General features: G+C 35.5%; 1 protein-coding gene across 3 annotated transcripts in view; it reads left to right on the plus strand.

Annotated features, from left to right (window-relative positions):
- RPRD1A (regulation of nuclear pre-mRNA domain containing 1A) overlaps window positions 1-18,665 on the plus strand; it is a 71,554-nt gene that overhangs the window by 25,336 nt on the left and 27,553 nt on the right. For 2 of the 3 annotated variants that reach the window (XM_034996098.1, XM_034996100.1), the window contains exons 2-6: window positions 553-682; window positions 3,975-4,081; window positions 4,161-4,261; window positions 7,607-7,733; window positions 7,844-8,019. In XM_034996098.1, the coding sequence (XP_034851989.1) occupies window positions 553-682; window positions 3,975-4,081; window positions 4,161-4,261; window positions 7,607-7,733; window positions 7,844-8,019 (641 nt within the window). Of the gene's footprint in view, window positions 1-552; window positions 683-3,974; window positions 4,082-4,160; window positions 4,262-7,606; window positions 7,734-7,843; window positions 8,020-9,302; window positions 12,375-18,665 lie in introns of those variants that run through there. The other variant, XM_034996101.1, reaches the window with a different exon arrangement.

The raw sequence follows: 18,665 nt of genomic DNA on the forward strand, positions 1-18,665 counted from the left end.
TTTTACAATAACTTAATGATAACTTTAAAATCAATGTGGGTATTAAAACAGTCATAAATTCAAGCTTTAAGGTACCATCTTAACATGACCAGTTACCATCTTATTTTAAATAAGCTGTATTTCATGTAGTGTTTAATAGTTTTAACAAAATTTAGTACAGATTGAGTCACAGAGATGCATTTTTGTAGACCTGAGGATTTTGGTGTATAAAACTACTAATTTGGGAATAGTGGTAAGACTAGTAATCAAAGGTAAGTAGTTTGGGCAACTTAGTAAAAGCGCAGGGAAACTAATTATTGACTAGTTCCTCCTCCTGAGTCCTTTTTTTCCTCACATGCTGCATCTCCAGAAACTATAGAAACCTAGAGAGTTAAAGAATAGTGACTTGATAAGTTCGGTAGTAGAATGAGAAGCTAGAGTTGAACATGATACATAAAGGTTAGTAGGTTTGTTGTAGTTCTCAAACTGCTTGAGTCATATATTGAGAAAGTTTGTCCAAGTTAAACGAGGATATTTTAAGTAGATTTTTAATTTTTTTTTTTTATTTTTCAGCCAAACCAAACAGGAAGCTTACTTTTCTCTACCTAGCCAATGATGTCATTCAGAACAGCAAAAGGAAGGGACCGGAGTTTACAAAAGATTTTGCACCAGTTATAGTGGAGGCTTTTAAACATGTTTCAAGGTATGGTAATTGAGTACTAGGTAACCTCTTTTAAATATGCATAATATGTCCTTTTGTTAAAATTTGCCGTAAGCCATTCAAACAAAAAACAGGGAATTTATTTCTTTGAAATTTTCATTTGAAAAGACTTAACTATAAATGGCATTTGTAAATGTGTTAAATACTTTGTGTGAATGGAAATTTTTGAACTGTTGCAATGGTGGGTATATGGAGTACTTGAATTAACAGCTTTCCTTTAAGAGACCAAAAGCAACTGCCATTTTGGAATGAACTTCATTAAGAATAAATGAAGGTATTGAATTGAAAATTTGTGTGCTTATAAAGTTATTTTTCCAACTAATATTTCTGGATAAACGTCATACCTTTTCCTTTCATATTGCTTATAACTTTAAGGTTTTTTTAGTGTTTGGGTACATATTACAACATTTTAAAATGCTTTGGAAGTATAGAATATTTATTTAAAATAATTATAAGCCTGTTGAAAAATTTTGCTACAGAAAAATTCTGAGGGTAAAGGTCAGGGCTTTGGCTTATGCCCCTTTTAAATGCTTATTTCCAACATATGTGAATATTTGGTAGATTACTGGGTAAACATTATTGGGGTAGACTACTAAATCAGTCTAAATTATAGAATCCAGGGGTAAATGAAGATCTGTGTTGAATGATTTAAGGATGAGAATATACTCCAGGCATGCCCTGCAACTTTAGTCATAGTGGATGCATTTTTCAAAAATTACAGTGCTGTATGTTACTTTCTTAAATGTATATTATTTATCTTTCCGTTTAGATATTGTCTTTTACCATCTTTTCAGATGTTGGCATTTCTTAAGAGTTCAGTCCTTAGCCCTCTTTCTGTGGTCATATTCTTCACTTGACCTCTGGGCGATTTTATACATTGCATGTATTTAGTTATTATCCACACCCTAATAACTCGCAATCTTACACTCCAGTCCAGATGTGTTTTCTTTGTTTTAGACCTGTGTGTCCTCTTGCCTAATGAATTTCTAGTTGTATGCCTCCATACATCTCAAATGTACTAAGTCCTGTTGAACTCATATTGTCCTTGCTCCTGTCAGACTTGCTCCTCCTCTAGGTTTCACTCTCTCAGTAGATCCAACTCTATCTATCCAGATGCCCATATGAGAAATTAGGTGTCAGCTTTAACTTTCTCTGATACTGTGATATATAGTATATCACATTCTCCTCTCTCTTTCACTCCCTTTATCCCATGTAGTATATATAGTTCCCACAGTTCTTTAGATTTCTTTCCATTCCAGTTTCCATAATGTCATTTCTTTTTTTTTTTTTTCTTTTTAAGATTTTATTTATTTTTTTAGAGAGCGCACACGAAAGCATGAGTGGGGGTTGGGGGGAAGGGGGGACAGAAGGAGAGGGAGAATCAGACTCCCAACTGAGCAGGGAGCCCAGGGCGCAGCTCTGTCCCAGGACCCCAAGATATGACCTGAGCTAATGGCAGACACTTAACTGACTGAGCCACCCAGGTGCCCCCATAATGTCATTTTCTATAATAATTGCAGGAGCCTCCAGTATTGTTTAATCCACTTACAAAACTAGCCACAGTTGCAGAGCTGATCATAACGCTTCCTTGCCTTTGAGTTGTTCTCATTTGTCCCAGAGATTAAGTCTAAAGTCTTGAGCAAGACTTAAGGTGTTGCTTCATGGCCCTGTCCACATTTTCAGACTCCTGTCTCACATTTCTTCCACACACACAATTTATAGTCCAAGTTTAAGCTAACTGAACTCACTCTTTTAGTTCTTTCTACCTTAAGTTTTTTAAATATGTTGCCTCTTCTGAGAAATTCAATAAAGTATTTATTGACTGGCTACTACGTGCTGGGCCCTAAGGATACTTTAGCGAACAGGATAAAGTTCTGTCCTAGTGGAGCTTGCATTTCAGTGGATGACAAAGGTAAAAACTAGATGTACAGGTGAATATATACTATGCTAGTAGGTAAGTATTGTGAAGAAATAAGAAAAGAACTAGAGGGTAGGAGAACTAGAGGAGAAATAAATTAAGGAAAAAACTAGAGGGTAGGAGAGGGTAGGAGAAGAAATAAATTAAGGAAAGAACTAGAGGGTAGGAGAGCTTTACATCATGAGATAAAGAATGACTATTTTGGGGAGGTGGCATTTGAACAGAGACTGAAGGAAAAGATGAAATGAGCCACTTGAGCATTCTAGGAGAGGATTCTATGTAGAGGGAATACTTGGCAGAAATAGACAGCTGTGTGCTGGGCATGTTTGAGGATCAGCAAGGAGATTTGTATGGGAGAAGGTGTTTTGTTTTTTTTTAAAGATTTTATTTATTTATTTGACAGAGACACAGCGAGAGAGGGAACACAAGCGGGGGAAGTGAGCTCCCTGGGAGCCCAATGTGGGGCACAATCCCGGGACCCTGGGACCATGACCTGAGCCAAAGGCAGACGCTTAATGACTGAGCCACCCAGGTGCCCCTGTATGGGAGAAAGTATTTAGAGAATGTAGACTGAGAAGTAGCTAGGAAGTAGAACATGTCCCCCTTGTGGTCCAGCATAAGGATTTGGGTTTTATTCTTGGTATGATTGATAGCTCTTAGGGGATTGAAGAGCCGTATGATTTGATTGACATTAGTAGAGCACAGTGAAGAGTAAGAGCCTAAGAGACCAATGAGAAGACTTAAGAAATCCAGGCAAGAGGTAATAGCAGCTCAGTCTACAGTGGTAGTGATGAAGGCAGTTAGGAGGTGGTTGGGAGTAGTCTGTTTGCCACTACCCTGTTATTCCAGTCATCAGATCTCAAATATCACTTCCTCAGATCCTTTTTTTAATCTCTTTTGAAGTGGGCCAGGCCTCTGCATTATGCTTGTCTTTAATAGCTTGTTCTTTTTTGTGGCCCTTATAAGCAACAGCTGCTGTAAAGCTCCATTTGTATCTCCAGTGTCAAAGATAGTGCCTTGATCAATAAGTATTTGTTAAATAAATTTAAAAATCACCTATCTGAAATCTTCTTAGCCTCATATTCAGCCGTCATTCAGTTAGGGGCATCTTCTTTGTAAACCCCTAGTAGCCAGTGTGAGCACCTTTACATTTTTTTGTAATTTTTTGTTTAATAATGTGTCTACGGGTACCTGGCTGGCTCAGTCAGTAGAGCGTGTGACTCTTGATCTCAGGGTTCTAAGTCTGAACCCCATTTTGGGTGTAGAGATTACTTAAAAAAATAAAATCTTTATTAAAAATAACCATTACCTTTTTAGTAGCTCTATTAATTGTTATTATTTGTATTTTTTCTTTAGTGAAACTGATGAAAGTTGTAAGAAGCACCTTGGAAGGGTATTATCTATTTGGGAAGAAAGGTCTGTTTATGAGAATGATGTATTAGAACAACTTAAGCAAGCTCTGTGTAAGTGTGTAATCTTTTATCATGATCTCTTCGTTAAAATGTTTGCTTTCATTAAAACTTCAGTGTTCTTCCATTTCAGATGGTGATAAGAAGCCTAGGAAGCGAACTTATGAACAGATAAAAGTGGGGGATGAAAATGAAAACTGTTCCTCTTTGGGATCTCCAAGTGAACCACCACAGGTAGAAGTTTTTCTGTGTGGAGGGAGTTTTGCTACTGTTACTTCATGTGGCCACGAAGCTTTATTAATTTTACTTAAGTTTTACTTCTATAAATTGATTTTTATTATAATTCTGAGTGCAAGAAAGAAGCTATGTGAATATCTCTTATTTTCTGATTAACAGATTGCTTATGTTTAATATATGTTGTATAATGTATAGTAGGCAACCGTATTTTGCATAGAAAAAGAATATCTGATTGCTAAATATGAGGTCTGGTGAGATATCCACCATTTAAATAGTTTCCTTTTAAATAAATAAAACATTATGTAGTAAGACTATTTTGTTATATGATTTAAGTACACTGAAAATGCCATTCATAGAGATAAACACTGCCCTTTAGAGTATTTTTTCTTTTAAACATGTAAAAATGAGTGTTACAGTAACAAGCATGTATTCATACAGTTCTATGTAACTATAGAACCATGTAGTTCCATGGTAAAATAAGATGGATTAGAGTCATTATCTTAATACCCCATGTCCTTCCAGGTTGGTACAGTATAGCATTCTTTAGCCATCAATGATTCCAGAAAAACATTTTTAACTTTTAATTAATGTGGGCATTGAGTGTTAAAGCTTCCTCCTTCTATGTTTCAAACATATAGGAGGGACAGATAAAATTTAAAAGGAGAAAATGAAGACATAGCCATACTCATAAAACAAGGTAAATATCTTCGTGGGCTAGAAATGGTACAGAAGCACAATTCAGTATGTGAGCCAGAGCCTGGTTCTTGCTAAGCTTTGGTCCGGAAGTACATATGGCTTTCCAGAAATACTAGGGTAATAAGAACTCAAAGTGCTCCATGGGAGTTGGAGGACTGGACCTGAATTCACTGCATGAAACCAGAGGCTGGGTGAAACTCTTTCCCAATGAAAGGAACTTGAAAGAAAGATAAAACCAATCACTGCCTAAAACTGTTGGTGTGTTATGTCACTGTTAATACTGGGGAGGCAGAAAGAATCTCAGCTAGGTACTCAGCCAGGACCTGATCCAAACTACCTGTTCACTCGTTGACAGGAGGTGCAGAAGCCCACATGATCACCAGGGACAGAAGCTTGAGGAAAAAATAATAACATAACATTTCAAATAACCAAACGCTAAGGTTTATATTTCTTTTTATTTGGTAATAATTAAGACAAAGCACTTTGTGCTGAGAGCCTTATTATGATTCCATGAACAGTATTTTACCCAAGTTCTAGATACAGGGTCTGATCCTCTTGTGTTCTCCCTGATGAAAAGAGTAACCTCAGTTGTACATCTTAGGAGTATCTGTCTGACTCTAATCTAGTACTTAAATAAAATGCTGTTGCTTTTCATTTTATAATGACTTTTCAGATTAGTTATACTGCTTAATTCTCAGTGGTTCAGCTTTGTAGCTACCATTTTATTTTAAGAATGGCTAAAATTTCTCTTTGTAGGATCCAGTTGAACTCATTTCATTCTCTTCTGTTAGAAAGTTGTAGGCTAGTGTTGTTTTCAGACAACTTTGCTTTTTTATCTGATCCTTGACCCAGCACTGGAAACTTAGAATTAACTCATGTGGGAATGTAAAGGCGAGATGAGAGCAGATTGTAGTTAAAGCATGCATATCAAGACCATAAAGCCAGATTACTTCTCAGAACTTCAGAAAATTTTAGAACGTTCTAAGACTAATTAAAAAATTACTATATAAAAGTTAATTGGGGCACCATGAGAAACAAGCTTCCTGATAATCATCATTGCTCTCTTTTTTTTTTTTTAATTTTATTTATTTGAGAGAGAGAGAATGAGAGAGAGCGAGTACATGAGAGGGGGGAGGGTCAGGGGGAGAAGCAGACTCCCTGCCGAGCAGGGAGCCCGATGCGGGACTCGATCCCGGGACTCCAGGATCATGACCTGAGCCGAAGGCAGTCGCTTAACCAACTGAGCCACCCAGGCGCCCAATCATCATTGCTCTTAAGCTCACTTTCATTTGTAAGGGGATATATCTTACATCAAAATTATTTTGTAAAATATTAGAATATTAAACACATAGTAATGAATTAAAAGCTTATGTGGGATAGTATATTTCATATTAGATTCCATTCATTCTTAATCTTGTTTGATATTTACTTTGTGCTAGACCCCAGTGACAGCACTTTTTTGTAAGGGAATAGCTTAAAGAAAAACCAGTAACGATCTGTCAGTGTCATCTTTAATGTATGCACAGAATTGATTATATCCTATATTTTTCAAGTGTGTGTAATTTCCTACTGTTCCAGGAACTAGTCTTAGAGATAAAAAAAGAAAAAAAGAAGGAGGTGGGATGGAAATAGAGACCAGTAAAAAGAAAATGTATTTCTTTTTCTCTGGAGTAAATTTATAGACATTATGAATTGTGAAGTTACCAGCAAAGGCTTGCTGTTCCCTCCTAATTATATCTGATATGAAAACAGTGCAAGTAAAATATTCTAATGATAAAATAATTTTTATATTGGCTAAGTGTTTATGTAAGTATTAGTCATCAGATGTATGGAATTTTGTGATATTTTAATGATCTTGTTAACAAACTGTAGAGTAGTTGAAGATACCATATTTAAACAAATTCCAAAGCTACATTGCTCTTGTGCTTTAATTATGTCATATAGAAATACAATCGGTAAGACTCTTCTTTGTTGTAGTAGAACAATTTGTATCCCCCTACCCCAAATATCCAATTTAGTATTAAAAAAATTCTGCTCATGTATAATGATAATATAATGAATATGTCATATGTAAAACTTGTATTGTCTAGGTTGAAGTTATAGCCTGCTTTCCCTTTTGCCACTGTATGTATTTGGCATATAAATGATGCATGTTACTTTCAGAGTCTGATAATTATTTTTACACTATCTGTCTCTACCACTGGAGTATGACTTCCTCAGGGCTGAGGGCCATGTCTTATTTTTTTTTTTTTTTTTTTTTTGAGACAGAGAGAATGAGAGAGAGAGCACATGAGAGGGGGGAGGGTCAGAGGCAGAAGCGGGCTCCCTGCTCAATGCGGGACTCGATCCAGGGACTCCAGGATCATGACCTGAGCCGAAGGCAGTCGCTTAACCAACTGAGCCACCCAGGCGCCCGCCATGTCTTATTTTAGTTTTCAATTTATGTATTTCTAATACTTGACATAGTATAGTTTCTTTTTCTTAATATTTCTTAAAAGAAATGGACTGCCTTCAAAAGTAGTTTATATTTAAAACTTCCGACAGATACATAGCCCATAAGGAGTAAGGAATATGAAATAAATTTTAAGTCTTTTGTATTTGTTTAAGCTTCATTTATTATGGTTCTAAAGTTGTATAACTTTTTAGACTCTAGATCTTGTTAGAGCATTACAAGATCTAGAGAATGCAGCCTCAGGTGATGCAGCAGTTCATCAGAGGATAGCATCTTTGCCTGTTGAAGTCCAAGAAGTATCCCTACTAGATAAGATAACAGGTAAGAAAAGAAAAATGTGATCTGGAACTTTTTTGGAAGTCAGGGTGAGGGAATGGCATATGGCATTGTTTTTGTTGTGTAATAATGTTGTTATTCTGTGCTTTTCTTAGATAAAGAATCTGGAGAAAGGCTTTCTAAAATGGTAGAGGATGCTTGTATGTTGCTGGCAGATTACAATGGCAGATTGGCGGCTGAAATAGATGATAGGAAGCAACTCACTCGAATGTTAGCAGATTTTCTTCGTTGTCAAAAGGAAGCCCTTGCAGAGAAAGAGCATAAATTGGAAGTGCGTAACCTTTTCCTTCTTTAGTGCTTGTTTATTTCTTGGGTAGGCGTTTCAGAATACTCTGTTTCCGCACGTTTTGCATTTTTTGACATAGACCTTTTTAGACAATGGCCCAGGTAAGCTACTCCTTGCAGGAATGGGTTTCTTTCTACTTGAACCAAGTCAGCAGCCTAAGTAAATTTAGAAATTTGGTATTATGAAAATTGGTTGCTTTATAAAATTATTCATGTGGAATTCCAGTAGTAGTAATTCATCTGAAGAGCTTAAACTCTTATTTTCAAGAACAGATTTATGCGAAAATAGCAGTATAAAGTCTGGTGTCAGCTACAGTAAATTATGGTTGGATTTCTTGAATTCCTGTTCAGAGTACATGTATGCACTTTTAGGTATACAATCAAAAAATAAAAAGAGTTTTTTTGGCATAGAATTAATTGTGGGTATGCTAGTCCCCCTCTCCCTGTCCCTGTAAAGTTCATCAATTCCGTTCAAGAAGTTAGTCTTCAAGTTACTCTTTTGTTCCATCCCTGATTCTAATGTTTAACATATTCCCACCTCACTCCTGGCTCATACACAACCTTTGGTAAAAGAAAGTCATCACTACTTTAAGTTAAGTGGTGACTGATACTGTTGATGAGTCTGGAGGTTCAGGGGTGAGAAACATTTTCCTACTTCCTTTGAGCAGAGTAGCTGTTGTCAGGGGTGGTTGGACCAGAATCTTTTTTGACTAGTTCTTGTTTAAATTGTTTATTGCTCTAGCAATTTCTTTTTCTATATGTATATGTAGGAGAATTTCTAACTCGTCTGGATCCCTTTATTTAAGCAGTTCTCTGTAAATTTGTAGGTATGTTATGATACTGCCTCTACTAAGTTGCTTTTATTAGTGTCTAGTTCTTGTTTTAGCGGTCTCTGCCAAAGAGGATCATCATTTCTACCTGTGAGACCAGCTGTTTGATCAAGAGCTCTCCCACCCCAAATTCTCAGCTTTTAATTTAGCATTACCCCTTTACAATTTGGAGCATAGTTATTGGCACCATGCTCTACCTTGGAGAGAGCACGTACAAAAGGTTTCCCAATTGTACATAGAAAGGAAAAGGTAAAATATTTTATGAAGATACGTACGATATTCAACTTGGCTAGTTTTTGATCTTGTGATGCAACTTCAATCTTACACATATTGTTACTTGTTTTATTGTTAGCAGAATTAAGGGTAAGTAATGTTATGCAATTTTTGTCCTTAGTCTTTTGGTATGGTTTCTTTAACTTCTATTGAGCTTCTGTTGCAGGTATTGGACATGGGCGTATCTTCTAACGATGTCATCATCATTAGCATATTCTTCCTGCTAAAAATAAATATCAAACTCCAAAGCCTGTATTGTCTCATGTTTTTGAAAATTGAAGACTGAAACTGTTATTCTACTGTATACTGCTTTTTCACTTAAGTTGGTTATTTATCACTGGTTACAAAAATAGAATTTATGTTTGAAATGTTAGGAAGTGTAGAAATCAGATGTCACCCTCCAGTTCCCTCTTTTCCCAGTTCCTTTCAGCTAGATTGCCTAGTTGATGGTTATAGGTGATGAGGCTGATGATAATAATAGCAATAACATTTACCATGTGTTAGGTACTATTGTAAGCACTTCACATCTGTCAACTCATTTAATCCTATATAGCAGGAAAAATGATCCCCATTTTACAGGTAAAGAAAACCAAGGCACAGGGAAATTAAATAACTTGCCCAAGGTCAGAAAGAGGTAGTGAGTTGTTAAGAACCCAGGAACTCTGCCTCCAAATGGCACATTTGCTTCTAGGTTTTACTTAAAGAAATTTAAGTTCACAGCAAAAGCTAAAAACTCTCTCTCCAACTCTTTCTGCCTGCTCCCTCCTCAGAGGTAATCACTGTCTTAAAGTGTTCTAGGAACTTTTTTGATTTTCAACGTGACTGGATATTATCATATTAAAAAGAGACCACCTAAATTATGCTGAACATGTTTTTACAAGTAATAAAAATGTAGATTTCCAATACATTAGGAAGTCATTCCACAAAACTCTTTGTAAGTTATTATTTATAACTAAGTGATTTCTTTGTCAGAAGATTATGGAAATGATTTGAGATATTTAGACATTTTTTGTATCAAGTAGGTGGCATCGCTGAAGTTGAAACTGAGAGGTCAAGATTTATAGTTACCATATATATAAGCTGTGATACCATCAGATAGTTTTCAGTTATCTGCATCTTTGAACATCAACTGTCATTGACCAGGTATTGATAAGTCGTTTTTTGTTTTTCTTTAAATCGAACATAAGTTCAAAGTATTCATTCAGGGATTGTCTATTTCACATTTTTTAAGGAGGTTGCTATTTAAAGCATTTGTAATGAACGAAAACATGAAATTATTTTGGAAATTATGAATCATTTTTGGAACTTGTTACTAACTTTAGCTGGTTATTAAGCAGATAACTGTTAGACTATTAATCTAATTTATATTTATAAAATGCATGTCACAGATTGCTGTAGAAAATCATATTTCACCATTCAGAAGTTGACATTGAATAAACTCTTGTTCACCTAGTTTATTATTTTGGAAGGCATTCATGGATAGGGGACTTAAAGTAACATTTTGATTTTGATACTGTTGGGGAGGGGAAAGTATAGAGATCAGCAGTTCTTTCACATTTAATAAGATAATGTCTTTGATGCTCTGTTCAGCTGGTATAAGGAAATATGCTTTTATAAAATCCCTATTTTATGTCATAGTATCCAGATGTGTTTTAAATTCCTAGAATTCCATAGAAAATTGGAAATCACAATTTGATGGCTCTTAAGTCAAATTATAGTTCCAAGTTCTAGAAGTCAGGATGGGAAAACTGTCGGAGAGGACTGTTTATCTTTTGCAGTCCTACATCTGTATATTCAGATTTAGCTCATTTTTTAAATTGATGGCGTAGTATTCAGTGTATGAGTGTTATTTATTTATTTAAATCTGTCCTTCTTCTCATGGTGTCAGATTGCAACCACTGAGTTGCTTTTATTAATTTTGTGCATTTTGGTAGTGCAGCAGAGAACATCCTGGTGAGGCAGGCTTGTATAGTTGTGCAAGTATATCTGCAGGATTGACTACTTTTCTATTTGGTTCTAAGTTTGCTTGTTAATGTTTGTCTTTTCTTTTATAGATTCTGGGCTTTCTGGATATAGTTAAGATGGTGTTCTCAATTCATAACCTTAAAAACACTATGCTATTTTTCTAATAATTTTTTCCTAATAATTTTATCCATTAGGATTTTTTAATTTATGGTGTGACATAGGGATCTAATTGAAAGTGATAGTAAATGTCCTTTGTCATGTATTAATGATTAATGAGTTAATGACTCAGTCTGTCTTTTATTATGTTGTGAAATGCCGTTTCTGTTATACTTAATTCCTATATATGTATACATGGGAATGTAGTCTTTTTTATTCTAGTGGTCTATTTGTCTTACCCACCTTTAATTGTGCAGTAGATTTTTGTTTGTATTATTTTTGGTATTGTTCATGTCTGCAATTTTAACTAATAATGATTGTTGTGTATATGAATTTTTACTTCCTTTCCACTTACTTTATATGTATTTGCTTTCATACTTAATATTTCAAATGACATTTTCCTAAGTAGTTATTTCTTACTTTACTTGGCCTTCTCCCTGTTTCTGAACACATTGTTTACTTTTGTTGTCCATCCCCTCTGTCTGCTAGACAGCATTATCCAGGATTTTCAAGACTGTTACACTTTCGTAAAACTTCTTTTTCCAGAAAGTTCAATTTTCATTTCTTAAATGCTTAAGATAAATTTTGTTTTGCCTGAGACATTTAATGATTAGAAATTCCAAATGTCTGCTCTCGCACTATAGGAAATAAGAATGTTTTAAATAGCACTGAAAGTGCAGATTTAAAAATCCTCCTGAAGGTGTTACCTGCACATAGCTTTTTGATGGTTATTTATCAAATTTCAAATTTTATTAAGGGTATAGTGGTAAGGATATGGAGAACTGATTATGGAATCTTTCATCTGTAGTTCAGTTATTTCTTACGTTTTACTTTTTTTCACCGAATCATTGATTTAAATTTAGAAGTAATTTAATAAGATGGAGTTACATGGGTTTTTTTTTTTTAAAGCAGGCATTACTAATTTCTTAATGGTTTCTTATTTTTTGAGATCTAAATATCATTAAGTGTAAAATTTTTATGGTTAATTTACTTTTCAAGAATCATAATATTAATATTTTTTATTATGCAGTTAATCTATGTTCATCATAGGAAAAAAGCTCCGTTTTTTGTTTTTTTTTAAGATTTTATTTATTTGACAGACCGTGAGAGAGGGCGCACAAGCAGTGGGGGAGTGGGAGAGGGAGAAGCAGGCCTCTCACTGAGCAGGGAGCCGGTTGTGGGGCTTGATCCCAGGACCCTGGGATCATGACCCAAGCCGAAGGCAGACGCTTAACAACTGAACCACCCAGGCGCCCCAGGAAAAAAGCTCCCTGAGCAAAAGGCTTAGCCCTGTGTTTTGGCTCCATGTATTTTGCATACTGTTCTTTTCATGTAATATATGTACAACTTACATCACTGTTTTCCATTTAGTGAATGGCTATATCATAATTTAACAACTCTGTGTTCTTTGACTAAGTGTTTCAGTTGCTTTGATATTATTGTAAACAGTATTGCAGTGAACATCTCTTCTAGTATACTCTTGACTCATCTATGTCTTCTTGTTTCATGTATGTGATAAATTCCTAAAGATGAAATTGTTGATTCATGTTAAGGACTTGATACATGTTATCAGTCTAACTTTCAGTAAGATTGTACTAGATCATTGTCTTTGATGATTCCCAAATATTATTTATAGGTCTTCTCTTCTGGGCTATTAATTTTCTCCAAAAAAAAAAAAAATGCATCGCATTTGCTGGGTAGATAACATAGGCCATCTGTTTTCAGAATAGTGCCTTACTTTTGTCTGTGATTTGGATCTTCAAATGCAAATCTTTGGCTTGGTTTCTTACTCCTGTCTTTTGGCTCTATATGATAAGAGTTTTAACAGACTGATGTAGAGATTCTCAGTTGATCTTAATTGTCAACATTTCAAGGAGCTTGGTACCTCAAAGTCCTGAGCCCCTCCAAAGTTGCTCAGAATGAATTATATCACTTTCGGTCGTTATTCCTTGTTCCACTTTTTCCATCTTCCAAAAGTTTCTTGACAGCTGTGTAGTATGAGTCCCTTTTCTCCATTTCTTTCAGTTTCCACCTTTATAAATTGTTTTACTATTTTAGTGGCTTTTTGGGAGGGAGTGGAGAAAAATATGAGTTCAGTTTATTATAAAAATGGAAGACCATTGTGTCTTGTAAAATAGAACTATAGTATATGTGTTTTGTAACTTCTGCCAACTACCCTTGTCTAAGTGGTTGTCATACATTGCCTAGATTGTTAACAACTCATCTTCCTGTTCTCTTAATGCCCTACGCAACTGCAGCCTGGTTTATCTTTTAAGAAGTCAGGGCTCATCATACCCCTGTTTAAAACTGCACTGCTTCCCTTTACACTTAGATCTTATTTAAAACTCCATGGTAGCACTAGTCATGAGTCTGCATTTAACCTCATCTTGAACCATTTTAACAGTATCCATTTTACTCTTAAAGCAGGTGAAGCATTTCTCACATCAGATCAGGGTTTCTGCCTTGCTAAGCGCTAACAGAGTAGCTGGATGCTCTCTCCACCAGATCTTTACTTAGCTGGTGCCTTTTTTCATTTAGATTTATGTTCCTGTGTTACCTCTTCAGCGTCCTTCACTGCCCTTTCATTTGGTTCCACCTGCCCTTTTCCCACCCACTGTATTACACTGTCGTTTTCTTTTTGGCTTTTTATTTATTTTTCCTTCACAGTACGTATCACTCTTTGAAGATTTAAAATATTGTATATGTACTTAGTTATCATCTGTACCTGCCATTAGAAAGAATGTGAGCTCCGTGAGAGGAAGAACTTTGTTTTTTCATGTTTATTGCCATATCCTAAGCACATGGAGTAGTACTTTTCTCCTGGTGTTTTTGTTGAATGAATAAATGATTCAAATGATGAATGAGTGAATACCAGTACAAATGTAATTTGTGAGAAGTATATAAATATTTATATTTTAAATTGGTGATTTATTTTGTAATTAAATCAGAAAAAGAATGTTGCCTTTAAAAATGATTAATGAGGTTTTTGAGGAAAATTATATCAAGCACAGTAGGTGAACTAATTTTTAAGTCATATTCGTCTAGTCCAATACCTTAAAAGGTGGGCCTTGTGTTCAAGAACTGCAGCTGAGCATTTGAAACAAAGGAGTAAGTGGCCATTTAAAAATAAAATTATTTTACCAGTTTGCCCTGTTTTTCCTTCAGTAGAATAACATGTTAACAATATGTTAGAAAACATGAGTAACAAATGAACAGTACTCATCAGTGAAGAAGCACTGAATATATGAGTCACAGTGCTACCTGGTGGAAGAACTGGAGCCACAAATGATATCAGTCTTTAAGCCAGTGTTCTTTCTTTTTACATAAAAAGAAAGGAATTTAATCTGTAATTGCCTTTTGCTTGCTCACTCATTTAAAGAATATAGCTGATAATAGTAATACCCTTCAAGAGGGGCATTGTGATTAAAGAATTTATGCTTACAAAGCAGTTAGCACTCTTGCTGAAGCCAAGTAAGTGCTCAGTAACTGATAACTTCTACTACTGTTCCTGTAGCAGCTGAGAATTACTAGAAGTGAGGTGAGATTGGAAAGTAGTTAGAACCAAATTGTGGAGAGCACTGAAGGTCAGGTGGAGCTGATGGTTGTAGCAGTCCAAAGGTTGGAGAGGAATGGTGGTATTGGTAGTGTTTGCAAGCCTGGTTGAAGTTAACCGAGTGGATTACAATGGGGGAGAATATAAGAAGACCAGATAGGATTTAATTAGAAAATTTTTATTATGGATAATGAAGGCCTGAACCATAGTTGATGATAGCAGTGAGAAAGGAATGGGCAGGTATGGGAAACCACTGAATCATAAGAATTTTATCAATTGGGTCTGAGGGTAGAGAGGTAGAAGGAATCCATGATAAATGAAATTTTGAAAACCATGGGGCAAATGATTCTGACATTGGCTAAAAGGATATTAAATAGGGAACTGGTGGGGTGCCTGGGTGGCTCAGTCCTTAAGCGTCTGCCTTCGGCTCAGGTCATGATCCCAGGGTCCTGGCATCCAGCCCCGCATTGGGCTCCCTGCTCGGTGGGAAGCCTGCTTCTCCCTCTCCCTCTGCCGCTCCCCCTGCTTGTGTTCCCTCTCTCGCTGTGTCTCTGTCAAATAAATAAATAAAATCCTTAAAAATAATTAAAAAATAGAGAACTAGTTTTGGTGGGGAGGATTTTGGTTTTAGGTAGATCAAATTAAACTTTTTCATTTTTATTTTTTGTGCAGTGAAGCCTATTCTTTTTTCCCAGGTTTATTGAGATAACTGACATAATGAGTGAACTATTTTAAAATTCTTTTTTTTTTTTTTTGCTTTCTTAAAAAATTGAATAGTTGGCACTAAAGTTTTTCTAACTGTAAAAGTAGTAAGTGATCTTCATAGTTTAGAAACCCTTCATAAGAACACACAGATACCATCTGTAGTCTCATTACCCCTTAAATGCAATTGACAAGATTTGGAAGATGGAATCATATAGTGCATGCTATTTTACATACTGTCTTTTTTACACATTTATAGTAAACATTTTCTCATTATAAATATTCTCATTATCTAAAATGAAGTATTTCTTTAGCCAGCTGCCTATTGTTTAGCAGTTTTTTTTTTTCCAGTTTCTTGCTATTGAAAAAACACTGTTTTGAATCACCTTTTAGCTAAATCTTTGCTTATCTGTGATAATTTTTTTCATAAATTCCTAGATGTAGGGGGGAAAATAAAGGAATGAAGTGAAGTGAAGTGATTTTCATGCTCAGTCTGCTACAGTTTAAGAAACCAAATGATACCCTGTCTGGTGACAAGAGGAGGTGGAAGTGGAGATGCCTCTGTTGCATTTTAGTGATGTAAATCCATATGACACAATCTGCGTGAAGACAGTTGGTAATAAAATCAGAACCCCTGATTTTACATAATTATTTTTTCTGCTTTTATCCTTTTACCAGGTCATTTAAATTGCATAATGCTCTAAAAGTAGCTGGTTAGTAGGGGAAATTCTGGGAGCCATTAAAGTGATGGCATAGTTCTTGCTTTTATATTTTAAAATATTGTAAAAAACACATTACCTAAAATTGACCATCTTAAGCATTTTTAAATGGAAATTTCAGTACTGTTAAATACATTCTCATTGCTGTGCAACCTATCTCCAGAACGCTTTCATCATTAATGGGTACAGACTTTCAATCGAAAGTCTGTGCCCATTAAACAACTCCCCATTCCCCACTGTCCCCAACCCTGACACCCACCATTCTTTCTGTCCCTGAATTTGACTAGGTATCTAATATAAGTGGAATCATACACTATTTGTCTTTTTGTTACTGGCTTGCTTCAGTCAGCGTCATGTACTCTTAAGTTTTATTAGTGTTGTAGCATGTACCAGAATTTCCTTTTTAAGGCTGAATAATATTCTTTGGTGTGTGTGTGTGTGTGTGTGTGTATACCACATTGTTTTCCAATGCATCTGTTGATGGGCACTTGGGTTGCTTCCACATTTTGGTTGTTGTGAATAATGTTGCTATGAGCATGGGTTCTTAGCAGATAACTCTTTTGAGTCCTTGCTTTCAAGTCTTTGGGGTTTATACCCAGAAGTGGGATTGCTGGATCATATGGCAATCCTATTTTCGATGTTCTGAGAAACTGCTGTACCATAGCAGACCATCCATAACAGCTGCACCATTTTATGTTCTTACCAACAATGCACTGACTTCTAATTTCTTCACTTCCTCAACAACACTTGTTGTTTCTGTTTTTGTTGATAGTAGCCATCCTAATTGATTGGCTATTTGTTTATCATCTTGAAGAAATGTCTGTTCATGTCCTTTGTCCATTTTAATTAGGCTGTTTGTTTTGTTGTTGTTATAAAGGGATGATATATATATATATATATATAGTCTAAGGTTGATGATAACTTGTTACCAGAAAGAGTTTTGGAGATCATGTAATCCACCAGTGCTGGATTGTGCTAGATGTTATTCTAGAACATCTCCCCCAAAATAGCCTCTGCTTGAATGTTTCTGATGTAAAGGGAGCACACTGTTTTGAGAGCAGTCTTCCATTTTCTGGAAAATTGCTAGAAACATGTACTTCTTATTTTAAAATTTTCACAAAAGTATTTACTCAAACATATATATTTATGTGTGTGTGTATCCACACACACAGATTATACATTGGGGAAAATGGAAAGTATCAGAAATCTAGAATGGAAGATAAAAACCAGAATCTACTATTGATATTCAAAAAATGCACAGTTTGAAATAAGAGCCCCTTAGTTTTCCCCTGTCTTTCCTCCTTATAGACCAGTTTTGTTTATAAGATCTTAGACCCTTTATTGATGTGTAAAGAATCATTTTTCTTATTTTTTTATTGTGTTATTACCATTTTTCATGTATTGTTTGTCATTAAAAATTTTAAATGGATAGCTATTTCAGTCAACTGTGTCAAAATAAAGGACAAGTATAGCAGTCATGAAGAGTGACAAAAATAGTGCAAGTCCTTGCATGTCTGAGAATGGCTTTCCTTTCTGCTCACCCATGAATGACTGCTTGGCTGAATATAGAATTCTTGGGTCATGTCTTTTCTTTTTCTCTTTGTCTTAGTTACTGTATTTTTCCTTTCTCTTGCACATTTAACACTTTGCCTAACATACGTAGGATATTGGTCTTTTGTTAATTTTGCTTGATATTTGGTGTTCCCTTTTATTGCGAAGATCTAAGTTGCCTTTTTTTTTTCCGTTTCTCCTTAAATTCCTGTTATGTTGAATCTTCTGTATCTTCATGATGCTTATCTTTTCTCATTATTTTTCCTCATTTTTGTAATTTTCCTTTAATATTTTCCTTGAGTTTTTTGTTGTTGCTGTTGTCTTTGTTGTATTTGCCCTTACAGTGTGCTTATCTGATGTTGGAAGTTGAGATTGTTTTCTTGCGTGTTTATGGGGTTCTGTTGAAAAAAGGGATTTATTATAGCTTTTAGTGGGGCACTTCACAGATTCTACAATTCTGGGGCAAGTCAAAAGGAAATCAGAGTCACAGGAGATGATAGTGCCAAAGTTGTGTGAGTTTGCCACGTTTGCCCACACCTGACCGGCACCTTGCCTCTGTTTTGCAAGCACACCCGCCACACCATCCGGTACCGGTGTGGTCATTGTGGTTCCTGAATCTTCATGTGGTTGGGAGTCCCGGCAGGCACAGGTCGCCTTGTGAAAGTGACCCACAGGAGAATCAGCAGTAAAAATGTCCATAACTACTAGAATAGTCATGCCTCCAAGAGCTTGATGCCAAGAGTGTTTGGACCTATTTAACGTAAATGTAAAATACTGTTTAAGTAGTAATTTTTATAAAGCTTAATGTGGGGTTTTTTTGTTGGTTATTTTATTTATTGCAGCAATGCGTGCTTAAAGCATTTACTCCCCCTGCTTTTCGGTA

The sequence above is a fragment of the Mirounga leonina genome, unplaced genomic scaffold (assembly GCF_011800145.1).
Source record: "Mirounga leonina isolate KUSES-001 unplaced genomic scaffold, KU_Mleo_1.0 Mir_93, whole genome shotgun sequence".
Taxonomy (NCBI): Eukaryota; Metazoa; Chordata; class Mammalia; order Carnivora; family Phocidae; genus Mirounga; species Mirounga leonina.